This window comes from Oncorhynchus mykiss, chromosome 28 (assembly GCF_013265735.2).
Source record: "Oncorhynchus mykiss isolate Arlee chromosome 28, USDA_OmykA_1.1, whole genome shotgun sequence".
NCBI lineage: Eukaryota > Metazoa > Chordata > Actinopteri > Salmoniformes > Salmonidae > Oncorhynchus > Oncorhynchus mykiss.
This window is the reverse complement of record NC_048592.1, coordinates 18,331,542-18,356,450: the sequence shown is the minus strand read 5'-3', so window position 1 is coordinate 18,356,450 and position 24,909 is coordinate 18,331,542. Positions and strand designations below refer to the sequence as shown.

General features: G+C 43.9%; 1 protein-coding gene across 6 annotated transcripts in view; it reads right to left on the bottom strand.

The window, feature by feature from the left end:
- Window positions 1-1,707: 1,707 nt before the first annotated feature.
- The window catches only part of LOC110508661 (elongation of very long chain fatty acids protein 1-like), a 38,128-nt gene continuing 14,926 nt past the window's right edge, over window positions 1,708-24,909 (bottom strand). For 2 of the 6 annotated variants that reach the window (XM_036966798.1, XM_036966799.1), the window contains exons 2-8: window positions 4,687-4,787; window positions 4,345-4,535; window positions 4,053-4,133; window positions 3,657-3,713; window positions 3,382-3,487; window positions 2,732-2,871; window positions 2,079-2,575 (exon numbers count right to left, since the gene is read on the bottom strand). In XM_036966798.1, coding sequence (XP_036822693.1) covers window positions 2,231-2,575; window positions 2,732-2,871; window positions 3,382-3,487; window positions 3,657-3,713; window positions 4,053-4,133; window positions 4,345-4,535; window positions 4,687-4,747 — 981 coding nt within the window. In that variant the 5' untranslated portion in view covers window positions 4,748-4,787 and the 3' untranslated portion in view covers window positions 2,079-2,230. Of the gene's footprint in view, window positions 2,576-2,731; window positions 2,872-3,381; window positions 3,488-3,656; window positions 3,714-4,052; window positions 4,134-4,344; window positions 4,536-4,686; window positions 4,788-6,028; window positions 6,350-24,909 lie in introns of those variants that run through there. The other 4 variants (XM_036966797.1, XM_036966796.1, XM_036966800.1 and 1 more) reach the window with 4 other exon arrangements.

Genomic DNA, 24,909 nt, shown 5'->3' with positions numbered 1-24,909 from the left:
CTGTCCAAAAATGATGCAGAAAAATGTAACCATGCTTTTGTCACTTCTAGATTATACTACTGCAATGCTCTAGTTTCTGGCTGCCTGAATAAAGCACTAAATTAACTTCAGTTAGTGCTGAACACGGCTGCTAGAATCTTGACTAGAACCAAAAAAATGTATCATATTACTTCAGTGCTAGCCTCTACACTGGCTTCCTGTTAAGGCAAGGGCTGATTTCAAGGTTTTACTGCTAACCTACAAAGCATTACACGGGCTTGCTCCTACCTATCTTTTCGATTTGGTCCTGCTGTATATCTACCATACGCTACTGTCACAAAACACATGTATCCTTATTGTCCCTAGAATTTCTAAGCAAACAGCTAGAGGAAAGGCTTTCTCCTATAGAGCTCAATTTGTATGCAATGGTCTGCCTACCCAAGTGAGAGATGCAGACTCCGTCTCGACATTTGTCTTTATTGAAAACTCATCTCTTCAGTAGGTCCTATGATTGAGTGTAGTCTGGCCCAGGGGTGTGAAGGTGAACGGAAAGGCACTGGAGCAATGAACCGCCCTTGCTGTCTCTGCCTGGCCGGTTCCCCTCTCTTCACTGGGATTCTCTGCCTCTAATTCTATTACCGGGGCTGAGTCACTGGCTTACTGGTGCTCTTCCATGCCGCCCCTAGGAGGGGTGCATCACTTGAGTGGGTTGAGTCACTGATAGGATCTTTCTGTCCGGGTTGGCGCCCCCCTCAGGTTGTGCCGTGGGGGAGATCTTCATGGGCTATACTCGGCCTTGTCTCAGGCTAGTAAGTTGGTTTGAATATATCCCTCTGGTGTGGGGGCTGTGCTTTGTCAAAGTGGGTGGCGTTATATCCTGCCTGGTTGGCCCTGTCTGGGGGTATCGTCGCGCAGGGCCACAGTGTGTCAGCCTCCAGTATTTATGTAATAGTTTGTGTCGGGGGGGGGGGGGCTAGGATCAGTTCGTTATATCTGGAATATTTCTCCTGTGTTATCCTGTGTGAATTTAAGTATTCTCCCTCTCTCTTTTCTCTCGGAGGACCTGAGCCCTAGGACCATGCCTCAGGACTACCTGGCCTGATGACTCCTTGCTGTCCCCAGTCCACCTGCTGCTGCTCCAGTTTCAACTGTTCTGCCTGTGGCTATGGAACCCTGACCTGTTCACCAGATGTGCTACCTTGTCCCGGACCTGCTGTATTCGACTCTCTCTCTACCGCACCTGCTGTCTCTCTAACTCTGAATGATCGGCTATGAAAAGCCAACTGACATTTACTCCTTGAGGTGCTGACCGGGTGCACCCTCAACAACTACTGTGATTATCATTTTACCCTGCTGGTAATCTATGAACATTTGAACATCTTGGCCATGTACTGTTATAAATCGCCACCCAGCCAAGCCAGAAGAGGACTGGCCATCACTCATAGCCTGGTTCCTCTCTAGGTTTCTTCCTAGGTTCCTGCCTTTCTAGGGAGTTTTTCCTAGCCACCAATGAATGGAGAAACGTATATCGCCCCACCCAGCAGACTGTCGAAAAATCTTGTTCACGTTGTGTCACTCAATCCCTTCTAAAAGTCAGTGTTTGAGTCGAGAAACCTGCTGTTTGGGGTTTTAGGCTGGGTTTCTGTACAGCACTTTGTGACATCGGCTGATGTATTTGATTGTGGATGCCTTATGTGCCTCCCGGTAAGTATGTTTAATGACTCAGCCTTACTTAAAATGTGTTTTATTTCAAAAAAAGTTAAATATAAACAGCACCAAAAAACAAAACCATGATGGACATCAATACAAATCCCATCTCTTTGAAAGAGACCTGGGTCAGCCATTTACAAGCATGTTCCAGTCCTTTCAGTGGAAACTACAATATTTTCAAGCAACACAGGAGTCATGCCAGCCAAACAAGAAGTTAAAGTCCAAGGGTGGGCTTTCATTGGTCATTTCAAAACTGGGTTGGAGGTGAATAATAGTGAGGATGAACACCTCTTCATACAGTGTGATCTACAGTTAGTAGTTCCCTCCAACCACTCAAAATTTAACAGTGTGTCAAGTAGGGACCAACTGGTAAATCCATTACGCCATTCATATCCCAAAAGCAGTGTAAATAAATATAAAAAATATACATTTGAGGAAAGTGATCAGTAGCTAACATGTGAACGAGTAGCATTGTTTTGGAATCTTTGGCATTTTGGAGGCTCACTCAGACAGTTATGTTTCCCCGTCCAAAATGACAAAGCTAGACTTCCTTCACTTTGCCTAGTTGGTTATGGCCGTTGACACGGTGCGCTGTTGTCCCATTGCTATTCTCCACTTGTTTGCTGTTGGGCACCACGGAAATGTTGCCAATGGTAATGCCGTTGGTATGACCATTAGTAACGCCATTCTGCTTGAGCTTTGCCTCCTTGGTGGCTGTAGGCAGCCGTTTACCCTTTATGTAGGCCTGAATCCAGAAGTTGGAGAAGAGTACGAAGAAGAAGGTTCCGTACATCCAGATGAGGTGAATGAACATGGGCACCTGAAAGTCACACTTCTCCATGAAGTAGTATTGAGAGATGTGAAGTGAGATCAGCACAAACTGGATCTGAAGAAGGAAGAAATAAGGGAGAACATATTAATGATGTTTGTAGATGGCGCGCGAGTCACCAATTCACAACAGTAACATTGGCAGCTATACACAAATCAATGCTTCCGTTTAACAGTTTCTTCCAATTCTACATCATTAAGAAAGAACACCCACAAGCTGGATTGCGGTCATGTACTTCTTCCACCAGAGGTATTTCTGGAAGCGAGGTCCTGCAGCGGACAGGCCGTAGTAGGTGTACATGATGACGTGGACACATGCGTTGACCATGGCATGGAACGAGCTCATTCCCCCTGCTGGAGATTCACAATGACAGGCACATTATTATAAACAATTTTTTAAAAATGTACCCTTTATTTAACTAGGCAAGTCAGTTAAGAACAAATTCTTATTTACAATGACGGCCTACACTGGCCAAACCCGGACGACGCTGGGCCAATTGTGCGCCGCCCTAACGGGACTCCCAATCATGGCCAGTTGTTATACCGCCTGGATTCAAACCAGGGTGTCTGTAGTGACGCTTCTAAGCACTGAGATGCAGTGCATTAGACCACTGCGCCACCCGAGAGCCCCATTCAGAGATTCTGAATAGTCACAGGGGCATAACAAAATACATGTTGTTCCTAAATCATTTTGTTAAACTCCTTATTCCCTGGTAAAATTGTAAAACGTTCCTTTTGTGGTTATGAGGTTTATTGAACAACAACCCCCCCCCCCCACAGTTAACTACTCTAAAGTTAAACATGTTATATGTGCGACTGTAAGCACACTGCATGGGGATAATGTCATTATGAGGTCAAGATTACCAGGAGCGATGGTCATACCCCACCACCACGTGAAGGGCATGAAGGAGTGATGGAAGACATGAAGAAATGTAATCTGGCTGTGTTTCTTACGCAGCACAAAGAATAACTGCAAAGCAGACAAGAGTTTAAATTACTCTAAAGCAAACAAATTCTAAAATCTCCATGTGTGTCAGAAAGACGAAGTCAGAAGTTGATTTATGCTAACGTCAAAGGACAGTTCATGCCAATATTTTTTTATTCACAAACATGTTTTGATAGAAAAAAAACATTCTTACTGTGTCCAGAAGCTCGATGAATTTAGAGAAGTAAAACCACCAAGCCACTCGAACCATCTGACAAAAAGGAGAGGAAAGTACAGAGAATAAATAGATGGCATCAAATAATATAATTTGACCTATTAAAATAGCTATGCATGTTTAAAATATATAATTTAAACATTTTCATTGAATGAAAACATGGGTGGCATCTCATGAGATAGAAAGCAGATTCTCTTATAAATAAAGCATGAAAACATGGATGGCATCTCATGAGATAGAAAGCAGATTCTCTTATAAATAAAGCATGAAAACATGGATGGCATCTCATGAGATAGAAAGCAGATTCTCTTATAAATAAAACATGGATGGCATCTCATGAGATAGAAAGCAGATTCTCTTATAAATAAAGCTTACCCTTAGAGCCTGTGGGCTGCTTGAGTAGTCACAAAGGTCACATCTCCAGGTAAAGGTGGTGCCCCATCCTGACATCAGGAACTGCAATGGCAAAGCACAGAACTGGCTGTCATATCATACATCCATAAAAGCTGTAAATAAATAAATAAATAAATATAAATAAATATATATAAAAAAATATATATATAAATATATATAAATATATATAATTGCACCTAGAGTACAGTCTGTCTTCACAACAAGGTTCTTTGAAGAGCTTAAATTCTGCTGAACGACTAACTGCTTTGCTCACCTCATAGACAAGGAAGGCATTGAGGAACACCATGCTGAAGTTATAGACGATCATGGCTGATTTGAGGTGATAGGGCTTGCGGTGTACCATCAGGCGAGGCCCTGCATACAGCGAGAAGAACACATAGCCCAACAGGATGCTGGTCATCTGGAAGGGGGTCCGCATCAACGGGTAGGGCAACAACCGGTGGTCTGAGGATAAGCAATTTATCAAAGACAACAATACAGGTTACACACACAGCATGGTACAACATGTTCATCATCTACAAACTGCAATTCAAATGCATTTCATTCATTTACAAATTGTAATAATAAAAATATCAATTTTAGAGAAAGCACTCACCCGTTCTCTGCAATAAATACTCATACAACGACATAATATTGGATCCCAGTTCTAGCAGCATTTTGATGGCCTCTTTCCTTTATTCAGTTGATCAAAAAACCCTGAAAAAAAAAAGACAAAAATACAATTCGGTTGAAAAGACAGTGACTGGTGATAATGGCAGCTAATGCTTTTATGCCTACATGGAAAGCAGTGGTGTGTCCTTAGGCCTATAGTACACAGAGACATAAGGCGATGAACATAGCAGCCTAGTGTCACACTGCCTCCCCTACTAAACAAACAGAGACAGCTGCACAGGCCCATCATATATCTGAACCGGAGGCTCTGCTTTGATGACTGACTATCTATCTGATAGACAAACAAAACAAACATCATTCACAACCGTAAAAATCGCCACAAAGGGCATTGTAGTCGGTCTGACCATGTACTGTAGGTCAGTCAATGCCCAATAGATCCTACTGGGATTTTTCACAGATAAGTAATATTATATGAACTTTTCTGTAGTAGCTAAGTGTTTTATTCCACTATCAGCCATGGACATAAAACATATGATGTAATATTAGGGATTATCTACACAACAGACTGCAAAGGCAAACAGACACACCAGCACAATTACAACTGAACTGCATTTCACTTGTTCAGTGTTTACTTCAGTTTCTAGCAAGAAACAGGGGATAGGTTACATTTGCATGCAGTTGTATACCATAGATGAATCTGGCATACCAGGCAGTTGCAGCCCCACCAGCTTTAACCTACACATAAGAATATACTATATAGGCTTTAGCATGGAGTCAACCTAAAAAACAAACGCGCCACTATACTAATAAAATCATCTCACACACCGCGACCCAAAATGGTGGTAGTTTTACAAAGAGGTTGTTCAGCAGCATTTAACATTCCCTTAGCGACTCCTTTGAGACAATGTGTTCTCTCAATGACTAACAGATCCAGTCAAACAGGTGAGGTGAACACATTTGAACAGTCAGTATGTGGTATGAGCTCACTAGATAGTAATGGATGAGGGATTGAGAAACATGACAGAGATGGAGTGGCTTGGAGGTGAGCCGGCAAACCAAACTAAGAGCGAAGAACAAAAGAGAGAATGTTGGATATTTTATTTTTTATGTCCTTTCCATACAACGGCAATAAAACCCACTCCACACAAACATGGGACAGCGTTTTCATATCCACCAAGTAATACAGCTCTAACTACAAGAAAAACCTATCCTAACAGTTTATAAAAGTAAAAAACTTGAAATAGACACTGCAGTGCTAGATGGAGTATAGCACTGAGCATTACTGAGATTATACAGTCAGACATTTTTTTGTTAACACGACTCACCTACTAAGTTGTCCTCAGTACTGTCCCCAAACCCTCAGGCCTTTAGGCACACGGCCAAGAGAGCAACAACCAATGACCCTACAATGGGCCAGGCCCAGCAAAACAGAGGAGTCAAAAAGAGAGATTCTGTGAAAAAGTGTAATGCTAGTCCCAGAATGTCTTGTTTCTCCCTTGAAGTCCTCAAAATGTTGAATCAAATTACCTTCTAGAAATAGCCACAGAAAGCTCAGGCAGACTAAGTCAGAGAGAGAAATGTGTACAGCTATGAGGGAAGACAGCTGTGTTGGGACTCATTCAACCCAGATTTAAACCAAAGGCTGAGCACACTAGTAAGTGACAACACCCAGCTAGTTTCAGGAACACACCCTGTTTCAACATTTAGACCCATCCTCCCCTAACCACTATGCCTCTCTCTGATTGGTTCAGCAGAAAAAGTGGGAATGGCCATTGGTCATCAGAGCAGGGTTGGGTAGCTGAAGGTAGTAAGCGAGGGAGAATCCAGTAGCAACCTCTGTGCCCAGTTTTCAAAAGTTAAATGGATTTCACCTATCCGATGGGATTGAATGCATAGAAATATAATGAATAGAACTTCATTTGAATGGGGACTCCTGTTCTATTCATTCCATTTGGCAAAATCTGGATAGATAGCTTTTGAAAAACTGGGCCCTGGAGAGTTTGAATGGCCTCTGTTAAATAATGGGGGCCCATCACATAGTTTTTGTTACATATAGACAGACGTACTAACACATCCCTTATAATAATAAGGGGGATATGAGAGTAAATCACGGGGATGTAATGTGTCCATGTGGCCCTAACTGACAATAGGCACGGAGCCTAGGCTTAAACTCACGTCTGTCCCACCTACAGACACAATATGACAGGTTCCACTAACTTCCAGTAGCTCTGGTTCTACCTGTTCCTCAGACACTGAGAACTGGAAATGAGCGTTGTGGTGAAAGAGGGGGCCTTAAAATGTTACCACTCAATCTTACGTTGGCATGAATGGCTGACTGGAATTAGAAGAATCTTGGCATGAGCAGTGTACAGACAAAAAATTTAAAACACACACATTGACAACTGTCAGTTTACACAGTGCTTTAAGACTTTCCCTGGGAGAAAGCACATGGGGGGGTATACACTGTAAAAGGCCATATACCCTCACGTGATGATGACCTGGCTGTTTAGACAAGATGACATATCATAGGAATTAGTCCATATTTCTCATACTGAGTTGCCAAGTTAAAATGTAGGCCTACAGCCAGTATGTATTTAAGACAGAGGAGAGAATGATGAAGTAGGGTGGGGCAAGTGGAGGAGGAAGACACCACCACATCTAAGTGAAAATATGATAGGATTAGACCAAGAAACAAAAATCACACCTAAACCAACCCTAGAAACACCAACCAGACAGGGTTAACCACACATCACAGATTCTTTCAAGATCAAATACACCTCTTCCCTATGGGCTGAGGTTTTGGGCAAATCGCCAACATTCAGAGGGCAATCACTCTCTCATCCCTCTTTTCAGCATCCCTCTAGATGGGGGATTGACTGGACCTGTAGTCCCATACTGGGTGTAGTTGTCAGCCACAATAGGCCATCGAGAACCAGTACTTTCCACTCATCGAGAACCAGTACTTTCCACTCATTAAAAAAGGTTAAATGTTTTTTTTTTAATCGTTCAAATAGCTCTAAAATTGACATAAGTGGCAAGGATAAGAGACCCTAGGGTTGCCTATTCCACTGCTGCTGGAATAATCGTGGTCTGGTACGATTTGGCGGGAATATTGGCCCCGAGTACACTCACGTAAGAGGCGTGGCCCCTGGCCTCTCCCAGGACACAAGTCCCAGACAGTCCAGAGATATTTAGAGAAAAGGTGGAGATAGGAATCCCAGTTGCCAATGAATGGAGAAACGTACAAAGCCCCACTCAGCACACTGTCGACACATCTTGTTTGCGTTGCGTCACGCAATCCCTTCTAAAAGTCAGTGTATGAGTCGAGAAACCTGCCTATTTTCCTCAAAAGTACGTAATGTCACAAGTTAATCATCTCACATCCCAAAATATATTTGTAATATAGTACTTCTTGTTCACGTAATTCAGGCTAATGTTGGGTTAAGGTAGCGCCCAATTGACTCCCATTAACTCTTTGTATAAGGTTACTCCTTGTCCCATCATCGGCCAGAATGCACCATGCAGACCATTGATGACGCATGGACAATGTGCACAGTGGGAGTTAATAATTCTCCAATGGAGTTTCCCCATCCCCTCAAAAGTATCTCTGGACAGTCACAACAAAAATGGACAACTTTACTTACGGCACAGACGGAAGGAAAGTTTCCAAGGACTATGCTGTCAACAGCAGACAGACAGCAAACGATCTGTCAAAAAACTAAGTTTAGCCAGCCAAAAAATGAGTTGGATGAATGATGTGGAAAGAGCAGATGGTAGATAAATTCTTCGGAAACTGATGCACTAAAACATGGTTACTCAATTCATAGACGCCAACTACCTTTAGTGCATATTGACAATAGTACTGTAGCGACCTGCACAGACAGCTGTGTTTTAGGCTTTTAGTTGGTTGTGTTGTACTTACCAGTACCCAGTGTGCCTGGAATGTTCTGATGCCGGGCATCCTTGTGGTTGGCGGAGTGGCGTGGTGGGGAATGGAGCATTGGAAGTTAAGACCAGGTTTAGCCATTGTTCTTTCTCTTACGTCTGGGCTTCACAAGAGAAGGTCACGGTTGGTTTGTGGGGTATCTTTCATTTATTTTGTTTGGGCTACGGCCAAACAGTAGCCTGTGAATAGTTGGGTTAATAAACCGTCAACTCAATCCTCTGTCTGGACAATTGTCCCTTTATGATCTAGTCAGATCATTACATTGGTGTCAGGAGTTTAAAAAAAACGTTGATAAACGTTAGCCAGCTGACTTCTGTGGCTAGCTACCATATGTGAGAACGGGGGTTGAAAATGCGTCGAGGGAATCCCGAAAGTGGAGGTAGGGGACGATTATGACCAAGGAGGTGCGTGTGCATGGACGTCAGAGGATCTGGCTGAGGAGATCGCCAGGGCGTCGGAGCCCAGAGGCCGCTTGAAGGAGGTCGTTAGAGTGATGGCGGCTGAAGCGAGCATGAGTGCTTCGTCAACTGTGCCTTGCGAGGATTCTGGTGGACGGACCGAAAGGGTTACGTAGACGCGGCGGGACGAGGAATCTGGGGCTCAGGATGTAAACAAACATGGCGGCACCCAGTTCCCGGCTGCGTCCAGCTCATTTTAGGTGGTGGTCGGATGAGGAAAGGGCACAGCAGTTGGCTTTATGCCTCACTGATGAAGCTCTGGCCTGTTTGATATTGATTAGCCTCAAGGACAGACGTGATTATGGTGCTTTAGTGGGAGCATTGTGGCACTATGGACAGTGTGTACAGCCCGGGCTGCTGCGCTCCGAACTGAGTAATAGATGCAGGCAGCCTGGAGAGCCTCTACGGGTGCTAGCTAATGACATTGAGAGCCTCTCTCGGCGGGCATATGTACACATGCCTCCCCTCCATGCAGAGCGACCTAGCACATTAGCTGTGCATACAGACCCAGCTGGCTCATCACGAGTCATTTCAGATAGCCTTGGAGATGGCTTTGGAGAGGGAGCTGGTGTGGGTTGGGGCTTTGGTGGGGGTTCAGGGAGACAGACCCTCTGTGCGGGCTGGGGGGCAGAGCAGCCCGGAGACAGAAAAGCCTGCATGGATGGCTGGAATGACAGAACTCATTCGTGCGGTGTCACTACAGGCGGCATGAAACACACGCCCTGGTCCCAGGGTCTGCTGGGGTTGTGGTCAGCCAGGCCATCTACGCCGGGATTGCCCCATGTCCCCCAGCGCTCAGGGAAACGGCTCGGGGTCCGCATGGACCAGGTAGTACAGACCCCTGGCTTTCTTTCTCAACCACCATCTTCAGGAAGAGCCCACCGGCACAGACGGAGAAGCAAGGCTCCACTTCCCCCAGAAGCAGACGAGGGCAAGCTGATGGAGCCTGTTGTTGAGGTGGGCCAGACCTGTGTTGGGGACTTTTGTCATGTCCCTGTCACCGTGGAGAGGATGCCCTGCCCTGGTGGACACTGGGTCCACAGTAACCCTGGTGAGGCCGGATATTGTGCCAGGTTGGACTCTGTGTGAGTCCAAAACTGTGCAGCTCCACAAAGTCGCAGGTGAGCTGGCACCCATGAAAAAGGGAAGGAAATAATGAATGACAGTAGGGGGCAGGCCTGTGCCTCATCCTGTGTGGGTGGCGGCTGTGCAGGACCCTTGTATCCTGTGGTTGGACTTTCTTAGAAGCACAGGCTGCCAGTTAGACCTAAATAGGGGCACACTGAGCTTCCAGGGAGGGCCGGCAGTCACCATGGCCCCCCCTAATGTCAAATCCCACTCAACCCAACAAACCCTTTACTCCAACAGTTAAAGCAGCAGACTCATGGCCGCCCCCCCCCCACCCCACCACATCTGTGTGTGAACTTTCCCCCAGCTACCTCCACGACACATCCCTCCGCGAGCCTGGGCCATGTCCCCCCAGCCCAGCTACCCCAGATGGGAGAGAAGAGGACACTGTCTGCAGTGAGGGAGATATGGGGGAGGAACTGTGTTGGTCTTGACCCCAAGCAGCAGGAACGGTTGTGGCAGTTGCGGTTTGAATTAAGAGACAGCTTTGCGCTGAGTGAGGAAAAGGTGGATCAGACTCATCTGGTGCAGCATGAGATCAAACACAGGTGATGCTCGACCCATCAAGATGCGTCCCCGCTGGCACGCCGGGAGGCGGCAGACAAGGCTGTGTTGGAGATGCAGCGGGCAGACGTCATCCAGCCCTCAGAAAGCCCCTGGGCGGCGCCAATCATCATGGTCCCTAAGAAGGGGGGCAAGCTGAGGTTCTGTGCAGACTACAGGCGGCTGAATGAGGTAACCAGGAAGGATACACCATATCAATGAGACGCTGGACCTGGTTAGGGGGTCAACCTGGTTCTCCTCACTAGACCTCCGCAGTGGCTACTGGCAGGTGCCCCTCTCCCCAGAGGCCAGAGCCAAAACTGCATTCTCCACTAACAGAGGACACTGGCAGTTCAAGGTCCAGTGCTTTGGCCTGTGCAACGCCCCAGCTACTTTTGAGCGTTTGATGGACAGGGTGCTGGATGGCATCCCCCGACAGCAGTGTCTGGTATACCTCAATGACATCCTGGCCCATGGCAGCGCCTTCCAGTCAGCCCTGGTGGCGCTACGGTGTGTGCTGGAGCAGGTGGCTGCCGCACGTCTGAAGCTCCACCCTGAGAAGTGCCACTTCATGAGGAGAGAGGTGTACTTTGGCCACCGAGTGGGGTAGGAGGGGATTAGCACCATGGAGGACAAGGTGGGGGCTGTCCGAGACTGGCCCACCCCCACTGACCAGTGTCAGCTGAAGAGCTTCCTGGGCCTGGCCTCGTACTACAGGAGGTTTGTATGGGGCTTCTCAAGCGTTGCTGCTTGGGAGAGGAGAGGTGGTGGTCCCAAAAGCATTGCAGGAGGCTGTGCTCCGGAGTACTCATGGGGGGGTGGGGACTAAACGTCGACCGATTAATCGGAATGGCCGATTTCAAGTTTTCATAACAAACGGAAATCTGTATTTTTGGACACCGATTTGGCCGATATATTTTTTTTACACCTTTATTTCATCTTCATTTAAATAGGCAAGTCAGTTATTAAGAACACATTCTTATTTTCAATGACGGCCTAGGAACGGTGGGTTAACTGCCTCGTTCAGGGGCAGAACGACAGATTTTCACCTTGTCAGCTCGGGGGATCCAACCTTACAGTTAACTAGTCCAACGCTATAACCACTTGCCTCTCGTTGCACTCCACAAGGACTGTTACGCGAATGCAGTAAGCCAAGGTAAGTTGCTAGCTAGCATTAAACTTATCTTATAAAAAAACAATCAAAATCACTAGTTAACCTTTCTGATCTCCCCATCCCGGATCCGGGATCGTGAATACAGACTCAAGCTCATTACCATAACGCAACGTTAACTATTCATGAAAATCGCAAATGAAATGAAATAAATATACTAGCTCTCAAGCTTAGCCTTTTGTTAACAACACTCATCTCAGATTTTCAAAATATGCTTCTCAACCATTGCAAAACAAGCATTTGTGTAACAGTATTGATGGCTAACGTAGCATTTAGCATTAGCATTCAGCTGGCAACATTTACACAAAAAAACAGAAAAGCATTCAAATAAAATAATTTACCTTTGAAGAACTTCAGATGTTTTCAATGAGGAGACTCTCAGATAGCAAATGTTCAGTTTTTCCTGAAAGATTATTTGTTTAGGACAAATCGCTCCGTTTTCTGCGTCACGTTTAGCTATGAAAAAACCCCTGTATCCAGGATTGTGTAAATCTATCAGCAAGCTCATTAGCATAACACAACGTTAACTATTCATGAAAATCGCAAATGAAATGAAATAAATATGCCATCTCTCAAGCTTAGCCTTTTGTAAACAACACTGTCATCTCAGATTTTCAAAATATGCTTCTCAACCATAGGAAAACAATAATTTGTGTAAAAGTAGCGCGTTAGCGTTAGCGTTAGCGTTAGCATTAGCGTTAGCATTAGCGTTAGCATTTAGCGTTAGCATTTAGCGTTAGCATTTAGCGTTAGCATTTAGCGTTAGCATTTAGCGTTAGCATTTAGCGTTAGCATTTAGCGTTAGCATTTAGCGTTAGCATCCAGCACGCAACATTTCAACAAAAACATAAAAGCCTTCAAATAAAATCATTTACCTTTGAAGAACTTCTGATGTTTTCAATGAGGATACTCTCAGTTAGATAGCAGATGCTCAGTTTTTCCAAAAAGATTCTTTGTGTATTAGAAATAGCTCCGTTTTATACATCACATTTGGCTACCAAAAAAAATCTGAAAATTCAGTCCTCAAGACGCAAACTTTTTTCCAAATTAACTCCATAATATCGACTGAAAACATGGCAAACGTTGTTTAGAATCAATCAAGGTGTTTTTCACATCTCTTCATTGATACATCGTTCTTGGACACATGGTTTCTCCCCTATATCAAATGGAAAAGTACGAGCAGCTGGCAATTGCGCACCGAATTCCACGCAGGACACCAGGCGGACACTTGGAAAATGTAGTCTCTTATGGTCAATCTTCCAATGATATGCCTACAAATACGTCACAATGCTGCTAAGACCTTGGGCGAACGACAGAAAGTGTAGGCTCATTCCTTGCGCAATCACAGCCATATAAGGAGACAATGGAAAACAGAGCTTCAGAAATTCTGCTAATTCCTGGTTGATGCATCATCTTGGTTTCGCCTGTAGAATGAGTTCTGGGGCACTTACAGACAAAATCTTTGCAGATTCTGAAACTTCAGAGTGTTTTCTTTCCAAAACTGTCAAGAATATGCATAGTCGAGCATCCTTTCGTGACAAAATATCGCGCTTAAAACGGGAACGTTTTTTATCCAAAAATGAAATAGCGCCCCTAGAGATCTAACAGGTTAAACTAGTAATATCATCAACTATGTGTAGTTATCTAGCATGTCCTGTGTTGCATATAATCTGACTGAGCATACAAGTATCTGACAGAGGTGGTAGGCAGCAGCAGGCTCGTAAGCATTCATTCAAACAGCACTTTCGTGCGTTTTGCCAGCAGCTCTTTGTTGTGCGTCAAGCATTGAGCTGTTTATGACTTCAAGCCTATCAACTCCAGAGATGAGGCAGGTGTAACCGAAGTGAAATGGCTAGCTAGTTAGCGGGGTGCACGCTAATAGCGTTTCAAACGTCACTCGCTCTGAGACTTGGAGTGGTTGTTCCCCGTGCTCTGCATGGGTAACGCAGTTGTCGTTGTGTTCCTGGTTCGAGCCCAGGGAGGAGCGAGGAGAGGGACGGAAGCTGTACTGTTACACTTGCAATACTAAAGTGCCTATAAGAACATCCAATAGTCAAAGGTATATGAAATACAAATGGTAGAGAGAGAAATAGTCCTATAATAACTACAACCTAAAACGTCTTACCTGGGAATATTGAAGACTCATGTTAAAAGGAACCACCAGCATTCATATGTTCTCATGTTCTGAGCAAAGAACTGAAACGTTAGCTTTCTTACATGGCACATATTGCACTTTTACTTTCTTCTCCAACACTTTGTTTTTGCATTATTTAACCTCTTTCAGGGGCACTATTTTATGTTTGGAAAAATAACGTTCCCAATGTAAACGGCCTATTTCTCAGGCCCATATGCTAGAATATGCATATAATTGACAGATTAGGATAGAAAACACTAAAGTTTCCAAAACTGTCAAAATATTGTCTGTGAGTATAACTGATATTGCAGACGAAACCTGAGGAAAATCAAACCAGGAAGTGGCTTTTATTTTGAAAGCTCCATGTTCCATAGCCTGCCTTCGCTCCATTTAAAGGGATATCAACCAGATTCCTTTTCCTATCGCTTCCTCAAGGTGTCAGTCTTTAGACAGTTTTAGGCTTTTATTTTGAAAAATGAGCGAGAAAGATAACATAGCGTCGGTGGATAGCTGAGTGTTCCCATGAGTTTTGCTTGAGTAACAGTGGGGCAGCCATGGACTCTCCCTCTCCTACTGAAAAAGAGACAGTGCCAGTTGATATATTATCGATTATATATTTTAAAAACAACCTGAGGATTGATTATAAAAAACGTATGACATGTTTCTGTGGACATTACGGATACTATTTGGAATTTGTCTGCGTTGTCATGACCGCTCGAGCCTGTGGATATCTGAACATAACGCGCCAAACAAACTGAGGTATTTTGGATATAAAAATAATCTTTATGGAACAAAAGGAACATTTATTGTGTAACTGGGAGTCTCGTGAGTGAAAACATCCAAAGATCAAAGGTAAGCGATTAATTTGATTGCTTTCCTGATTTGTGACCAAGCTACTTTGATGCTAGGTGTTCATAAAGTTGTCTAGTGATCGATAAATTTACCAATGCTTAGATTTCTTTCGCTGTAAAGCATATTTTCAAAATCTGACACGACAGGTGATTTAACAAAATGCTAAGCTGTGTTTTGCTATATTGCACTTGTGATTTCATGAATATAAATATTTTTAGTAATATTATTTGAATGTGGCGCTATGCAATTCAGCAACAATTATCCCACTAAGGGGATGGGTAGCGTCAAGAAGTTTAACCAAATGGAACATGTTTATTTATTTGAGGCCAAATTGATTTTATTGATGTATTAAGTTAAAATACAGTGCCTTGCGAAAGTATTCGGCCCCTTTGAACTTTGCGACCTTTTGCCACATTTCAGGCTTCAAACATAAAGATATAAAACTGTATTTTTTTTGTGGAGAATCAACAACAAGTGGGACACAATCATGAAGTGGAACGACATTTATTGCATATTTCAAACTTTTTTAACAAATCAAAAACTGAAAAATTGGGCGTGCAAAATTATTCAGCCCCTTTACTTTCAGTGCAGCAAACTCTCTCCAGAAGTTCAGTGAGGATCTCTGAATGATCCAATGTTGACCTAAATGACTAATGATGATAAATACAATCCACCTGTGGGTAATCAAGTCTCCGTATAAATGCACCTGCACTGTGATAGTCTCAGAGGTCCGTTAAAAGCGCAAAGAGCATCATGAAGAACAAGGAACACACCAGGCAGGTCCGAGATACTGTTGTGAAGAAGTTTAAAGCCGGATTTGGATACAAAAAGATTTCCCAAGCTTTAAACATCCCAAGGAGCACTGTGCAAGCGATAATATTGAAATGGAAGGAGTATCAGACCACTGCAAATCTACCAAGACCTGGCCGTCCCTCTAAACTTTCAGCTCATACAAGGAGAAGACTGATCAGAGATGCAGCCAAGAGGCCCATGATCACTCTGGATGAACTGCAGGGATCTACAGCTGAGGTGGGAGACTCTGTCCATAGGACAACAATCAGTTGTATATTGCACAAATCTGGCCTTTATGGAAGAGTGGCAAGAAGAAAGCCATTTCTTAAAGATATCCATAAAAAGTGTAGTTTAAAGTTTGCCACAAGCCACCTGGGAGACACACCAAACATGTGGAAGAAGGTGCTCTGGTCAGATGAAACCAAAATTGAACTTTTTGGCAACAATGCAAGACGTTATGTTTGGCGTAAAAGCAACACAGCTGAACACACCATCCCCACTGTCAAACATGGTGGTGGCAGCATTATGGTTTGGGCCTGCTTTTCTTCAGCAGGGACAGGGAAGATGGTTAAAATTGATGGGAAGATGGATGGAGCCAAATACAGGACCATTCTGGAAGAAAACCTGATGGAGTCTGCAAAAGACCTGAGACTGGGATGGAGATTTGTCTTCCAACAAGACAATGATCCAAAACATAAAGCGAAATCTACAATGGAATGGTTCAAAAATAAACATATCCAGGTGTTAGAATGGCCAAGTCAAAGTCCAGACCTGAATCCAATCGAGAATCTGTGGAAAGAACTGAAAACTGCTGTTCACAAATGCTCTCCATCCAACCTCACTGAGCTCGAGCTGTTTTGCAAGGAGGAATGGGAAAAAATTTCAGTCTCTCGATGTGCAAAACTGATAGACATACCCCAAGCGACTTACAGCTGTAATCGCAGCAAAAGGTGGCGCTACAAAGTATTAACTTAAGGGGGCTGAATAATTTTGCACGCCCAATTTTTCAGTTTTTGATTTGTTAAAAAAGTTTGAAATATCCAATAAATGTCGTTCCACTTCATGATTGTGTCCCACTTGTTGATTCTTCACAAAAAAATACAGTTTTATATCTTTATGTTTGAAGCCTGAAATGTGGCAAAAGGTCGCAAAGTTCAAGGGGGCCGAATACTTTCGCAAGGCACTGTAAGTGTTCATTCAGTATTATTACAAATAAATAAAATAAAGTCGGCCGATTAATCAGTATCGGCTTTTTTGGTCCTCCAATAAAATCGGTATCGGCGTTGAAAAATCAGTCGGTCGATCTCTAGTGGGGACTGGACACTTTGGGGTCACAAAAACACTCCGCCGCCTCCGTCAGGGCTTTTACTGGGGGCAGCACAAGAGGGATGTGGAGGACGTGCCGCCGCTGTGACAACTGCACAGCGAGAAAGGGCCCCCCAGGCCACTCATGCTCAGCTCCAACAGTTCCCAGTGAGGGCTCCCATGGAGAGGGTGGGAGTGGATGTAGTTGGGCCATTCCCCACCACAGACAGTGGAAACCGCTGGGTGCTCACGGCCATGGACTATTTCATAAAAATGGCCCGAGGCCTATTCTGCCTGACCAGGAGGCAGAGACCATTGTCGACGCCCTGACAGCGGGGATGTTCAGCAGGTTTGGAGCTGCGGAGTCCATCCACTGCGACCAAGGCAGAAACTTTGAGTCGTGTGTGTTCGCCACCATGTGTGAGAGGCTGGGTATGCACAAGACCCGCACTACTCCTTTCCATCCACAAAGTGATGGCCTTGTGGAGTCCTTCAACAAAACGCTTGGACAGCAGCTGGCCATCGTCTCTGCCAAACACCAACATGACTGGGACAAGCACCTGCCTATGGTCCTGATGGCATGCCGCTCTGCTGTCTCAGACTCCACCTCCTGCATGCCTGCCCTCCTCATGCTTGGGAGAGAGATCTGCGGAGATGGCGTTTGTTTGGCCCCTGGATAGCCCTCATGTTCCCCCGGGGCCGGAGTATGCCCGGAGACTCCAGGACCGCCTGGAAACAGCCCACACCTTCGCCAGAGAGCAGCTGGTGAATGCAGGTGCGAGGCAGAAGAGGAACTATGACATGCACACCCAGGGAAGGCACTTTGTGGCTGGGGAGCTGGTCTGGGTCTATAGCCCCCTGAGGAAAAAAGGCAGATGCCCCAAGTTGGACAGTCACTGGGTGGGACCCTGCAGCGTCCTGGAGAGGGTAGGGGAGGTTGTTTACCGGGTGCAGCTTCCTCCCAGGGGGAGAAAGGTGGCACTGCACCGGGACAGATTAGCCCCATACAGAGGGGCCTCTTCTCCCCAAACCCCAGAGACCCCCACAATTCCCCTCTCTGGCAATGACATTCTCCAGGCACCCAGCCCCAGGTGCCGCAGACAAGGCTCCAGACAGCCCACTCCCCATCTCCCTGTGTCACCACGTTGTGCCCCAGAGCCACGGACTGTATTCCCCTTTTCCCGCTTTCTTGTCCCCCATATCCCTGCCTTCATCCCCTGGGTCCCAGAGGGGCAGCCCCCTGCCAAGGATGGAGCCCCGTTTCACATCTGGACACTCTGCAACCATCACGGCCACGCAGGCAAAGGAGACCTCCAGGTCGCTTCAGAGACCGTTTGTTCCCTCGGGGACGAGGGACTTTGTGGTGGGGGGGCCTGTGTCGCAACCCACACAGACAGCTGTGTTTTATGTGTTAGACTATTAGTTGGTTGTGTTGTACGTACCAGTACCCAGTGTTCGCAAGGTCCGACATGCCATCTGCCAATCCCGGGAATGTTCTGATGCCGGGCATCCTGGTGGTTGGCGGAGTGGCGTGGAGGGAGGTTGGAGCATTGGAAGTTAAGACCAGGTTTAGCCATTGTTCTTTCGCTTACATCTGGGCTTCACAAGAGAAGGTCACGGTTGGTTTGTGGGGTCTTTCATTTATTTTGCTTGGGCTACGGCCAAACAGTAGCATGTGTATAGTTGGGTTTATAAACCGTCAATTTGTAAACTCAATCCTCTGTCTGGACAATTGTTCCTTTATGATCTAGTCAGAACATTACAGTACCTTCTGGCCAGGGGTCTTTTGTCAAGAGTCCAAATGCTGAAATTTAACGCATTGCTTGCGGTAAGGTTTTGCAAACATAAAACGAACAGATCTTTCATATCAGCAAAAAAAATAAAAATGTTGCTTTCCCACACAGCCATATTTCCATGTTACAGTGCTTATTTACAGGAAACAGACTACCTATGCTAATTAGCCATCTGTGTCTCCAAACACCTGTGTGTAAACAGAAGGACGCCACAAACGTGTTGTCACTGAAAAATACTGTCGATTGCAAGTGTTAAAACAGTGTCCAATAAGTGGATATTTTGCATTTGTGAAATTATTGATGTGAAAGTAGAGGGCTTTGCGTTTCTAGAACCGTACCACAATTGAGAATCAATTCACTTAAGTATTTGGCTGCCATAGCCAATTTGCTTCTAAAAACAGAACATGTCCTTGGACTAAGAAGTAATGTTAGGCTCCTTTAGTCCATTATTGGGCTGAAACCTGGTAAGCTAACACTCAAAACTAAATGTTAGCTTAGCAACATTTACTAGCTATTCATCTAATGTTCCAGCAAAGCGCTACATATTTTTTACTCGTTGTAGAAAGATCACCACGGTAGCCTAAGGATACTTTTGCTGAGAGCCACATGAATTTGCTATTCAGAGTCTGTGGGGATTTGTTTACAAATCATATCTTCATTTCGGCCCATGCAATTTATTTAGTTAGCGTCAGCATTTAGATTTAACCACAGCCATAGAATAGTGGTGCCCGAAATTTGAGTGGTGTCCGGTCATTCTGAATGGGGAATAATGACTGTTTAGTCTAAATTACACTAGCTACAGTGGCCTGAAAATGTGATGACTTTGCTAAAGTAGGCAAATAATTAGTAGAAAACTTTACCATCATTATATCGTCAAATGTACTTATGCAAGATTGCAAAGGTCTTAAAAAAAATAGATAGCAATGCTAACGTTAGCTAGCTAAAATCCAGTGCTGTAAACTCAAATCATAGCTAAAGTTATACTGCATCTACGGTTAATCTTGTGACATCACATTGATGACAAAAGGCTTTCATCCTAATCATTTGCTTCCTTTTGAAATATCTGCATTGAATAGAACATACAGTCGGCATCAGTCTTCCAAAGAACATTCAAAACGATATTGGTGATGAAACGTGCGACCCATTAATTGCAAGTGTTGATGTATGAAGAGGTGATCTCTTTAGTAATGTAGAGGGGATTCAATTTTGAATCAGTTTTTCCAGAATCACATCCCCATGTTGGCTATGCAAGAATCTACACTGAACACAAATAAACGCAACATGTAAAGTGTTGGTCCCATGTTTCATGAGTTGAAATAAAAGATCAGAAATGTTCCATACACAAAGAGCTTATTTCGCTCAAGTTTGGCGCACAAATTTGTTTAAATCCCTGTTAGTAAGCATGTTTCCTTTGTCAAGATAATCCAAGGCAGAGAATTGAACGTTAATTTCTCTACCATTTTAGAGAATTTGGCAGTTTATCTAACGACCGGTCTCACAACCGCAGATCACGTGTAACCACGCCAGCCCAGGACCTCCACATCCGGCTTCTTTACCTAAAGATTGTCTGAGACCAATCACCTGGACAGCTGATGAAACCAAATAATTATTGCACAAACTGTCAGAAACCGTCTCAGGGAAGCTCATCTGCGTGCTTGTCGCCCTCACCAGGCAGGGTCTTGACCTGACGGCAGTTCGACGTCGTAATCGACTTTCAACTGTACCGGGCAGATGTCAGATGGCGTGTTTTGCAGTGTGTGGGCGAGTGGTTTGCTGATGTCAACGTTGTGAAAAGAGTGCCCAATGGTGGCGGTGGGGTTATGGTATGGGCAGGCATAAGCTACAGACAATGAACACAATTGCATTTAAAATCTATGGCAATTTGAATGCACAGAGATACTCTGACGAAATCCTGAGAACCATTGTCATGCCAGTCATCCGCCGCCATCACCTCATGTTTCAGCACGATAATACACGGTCCCATGTCACAAGGATCTGGACACAATTCCTGGACGCTGAAAATGTCCCAGTTCTTCCATGGCCTGCATACTCACCAGACATGTCACCCATTGAACATGTTTGGGATGCTCTGGATTGACATGTACGACAGCATGTTCCAGTTCCAGCCAAAATCCAGCAACTTCGCACAGCCATTGAAGAGGAGTGGGACAACATTCCACAGGCCACAATCAACAGCCTGATCAACTCTATGTGAAGGAGATGTGTCACGCTGCATGAGGCAAATGGTGGTCACACCAGATACTGACTGATTTTCTGATCCACACCCCTACTTTTTGATCCACACCCCGTATCTGTGACCAACATATGCATATCTGTCTTCACCGACATGTGAAATCCATAGGTTATGGCGTAATGAATTAAGTTGACTGATTTTCTTATATGAACTAACTCAGTAACATTTTTGAAATTGTAGCATTTATATTTTTTGTTCAGTGTAAAAAGTGTTTGCCTACTATACTAGGGTGCATGAGGCTGGGGCCTTATTGCTGGCAGTGTTGAATTATAACCACCACAGATCAGCCATGCACAACTCAAAATTATGCATGTCACCCTCAACTATTGAGTGTAATATCATTACTATGAACTGAATGCAAATCAGAATACCATGCAACCAAACTTTTGCTCACATAACACAAAATTCCAATGGAAACTTGACTTTCCCTTTAATGAATATGTCATCAAATATGTTTCCTTCTTGCAGTCCAGAAAACCATGTATTGAAGACAAAAGAATGGCATCTGCACCACAGACCTCCAAAAGAGCTGGTTTGGGGGATCCGGCTAACATCTGACCATGGGATGCCAAGAAGAAGCTTAGGCCTAATAACCAAACCTATGCCAAAGACAGAAGTAATGCCACATTGACATTTATGTTGTGCACTCTGATAGGATGGGAAGACTAAACGTTACCGTCACCACGTAACATTTCTAAAATGGTCAGAAATACTAGGATGTGAGGTTTGATGATCTATTGCTGTGTACATGCTGAATAAAAACTCAACCATTATTTGTATTTGTATGCAATATATGCTCATATGGCTAGTAATGAATGAACCACTTGTAATTTCCTAAATTGTTTTCATTGCTGAAGTATGAACATTTCTGCTATTAGCTTGGGTTCACAGTTATTTCATGTTCCAAATACAGGTTGGTGTTTGTGCTTCAGCCATTATAGCTAACCTTGGTTATGCCAAAAATTAAAATTTTGCCAATAACAGAAACATCTGACAGAGGCATGGGGCAGCCAGGCTCCCGTAATTTCAAGTAGTTTTGTCCATCGCTATAAATAAACCATCTTTGGCTTTACTTGTTAATGTGTATGAGATGTTGCTAAAACACACCAATTTCCATGATCAAAAACTAAACAATTCATATTTCATGTTAGCTGTGTAGCAATGGATGTGTTAAGGAGCTAGCGCTGTTTACATGACTTTACAACTCCACAGTGAACAATATTCAAGTTGTTGGGAAAGTGTGATCACATACGAGATTAAATTCTACTGTAAAAATAGTTTTTTTTGTAGCCAATACCAATTCTACCAATACAAGTTTCACTGCCATCTCAGCATTGCGTGGTGCTTAATGTTTATCATCTTACAATCACCTACATCGTACCATAAAGACAAGATTGTACTAGGCCTATGATGTTACCTGTGAGTAAAACAAATGCATTTTCTATTTTTAAAAGCTGCATAACTGGTTCCAAACCAAATGCAGAGGCCAGAGACCCATCCAGCATAATGTTTGAATTCCAAAGTTATCAATATGGGCCATTCCAAGGTAACAGAATGATGTTGAGACTGTTGTGTCAAACAAAAACCATTGACTGCAAACTTAAACCATAGAAATCTATGCACAATGGACTACTTTTATCAATTTCCACCGACAATTTTACAACAGTGCAGATGTTGGTAACAGAATGACAAAATCTCCCTCAGTTTATGTGACCAAGTTTTCCAAAAAACTTGTTCAATATCTACTCCCTGAATTAAGATGAATATATAAAATCAGCTATGATTGTCAATTTTTTCCTTCAGTGAGTTTGTTAAACTCTGATCTGATCCTGGATCCGTTTGTGTTAGAACTTTACTTTTCAGGCTTAACTGTAGAAGTAGTATCTTCAGTTTAAGCAGCCAGGCAACTGTTTTCTTCAAGCTGTTCCATGGTGAATAGTACTCCGTTTGCTGGTTGGACTCTTTTCTTCTACACTTGTACTGTTCACGATGACGTCTTTTCTCACCTCTGGATCATCCGGAGGGATGGAGCCAAGCTCCTCTGGGACTTTCAACCATAATGTTTCTGCTTTCTCCAGGAATTCTGGTCAGTTGAGCCATCTCTTTGAGTTCAGGAAAGTTTAAACATGTAACCCTCGAGGCATCGTTGACTGGGTTGTGTTTGGAGTTCAAATACCTCCACTGTACTGCTTTCAATAGGGTTGCTGTGATCTTTGACCCATTAGCCACAAAGGTATGTGGTATCATTGCGGATGTATTTTAGCACAGACTGGCCGTCTTTCCAGAAAGTTGAGTCCTCGAGTTCAATCGTGAGCTCCAACCTTAACATCCTGTCCACTCGCACCACCAATGTTGCTGCAGCAAGTTATAGTCTGGGGATCGTCATCTGCTTGAGTGGAGTCACCCTTGATTTCCCCAACATGAATGCGATGTGGACCTTTTGCATACCGTTTGTGAACCTAAGGTAACTTGCCGTGCAATAATTTTGTTCACTTGAGTCACTGAAGTGATGCAGCTATGCGGTCTTGACCAAAGTTCACAGGCATCATGCACCTGTCAATCTAGAATCTGGACATTTGTTCAAGCTCTGAGAGCCATCTCTTCCATGAAATAGAGTGTTCGTCGGGGATGACTTCATCAAAAGAGAGGGAGAGAGCACAGAGAGAGAACAAAGGACTAACTCCTAAATCCTCAAAATGGGAGAATTAAACAAATTCTACATTTGAGACTGGTCCGTGGACACTTAAGGGACAGTTATGACGAGTGTGTTTCATTTGGTGATCTCATGAAGGACAGGAAACACACATAACGGTATGTCTTAAAGTGTACATTTCCCAACTGTCAGGTTTACATCTAAATATTGGGAAAATAATGTGATTAAACATGAAACTATTTGTGAAAAGATGTGAACCTTCTAAATGAGTAGGGATTTTCATATAAAGATCAACTAGTCAGTGGCCACACCCAGACATGAGCCCAGACATCGCATTATAGGCGTCATGGACCGCCCTTTTCTACCGAAAAGTATAAAACCCACTCCTGATGAAATTCACACCAGACCACGCAAATCCCGGTGTAAGCGTAGGTTGCAAATGGTTGAATTTCTGAGACCATAACATGCCGGGTGACGCTGGTGTGTGAAGTGGTTTAAACTACAACTCTACCAAAGGACAAGACTATACCACATGTCGCATTGGCTACATGGCTGGAAATGGTTAAACTCAGGCTTTCAATCTCTACAGAATAATAGCAAATCTTAGACATATCATTTCTAGCAGCAGACTAGTAATTCTGTAAACCTAGGACAAGAATACAGACAACTGACAAAACATTTGTTCTATGAGAACATTTCTGAATGGTACTCTGAAGTATCCATTCTAACAACCACAAAATTCTTTGATCTTCAGGGAAACGCAACCAGGAGAGACTGATTAACGCTCCAGCAGACAGACAAGATTCTAACATAGAAGACAACGAGATATGGGCGTAAATATAAATTGCAATTTCTTTTCGAATGAGATGTCATTCATGTAAACTATTAGCAATTTCTATGAGTGTAGTAATCTTCCGAGTTTGCCGCTTTCCCTCAGTCACACCCCTTTCTTTTGTCTACCAAGCCGTCATATCGGTTTTGTCTACTAGGGACTTTCCTTTGTATCATGTAGCAACCCAATGTATAATATCTGCTGTGTTATGTATTTATGTGATTTGATTAGTTAGTAAATAATTAAGCCAATTTGTAGATCGCAGATTCATAATTTATGCTAGGGTTTGTTCACATAACCAAGAATTTTATGACGTTCAGATGAGACTGATAGAAGGTAATAATA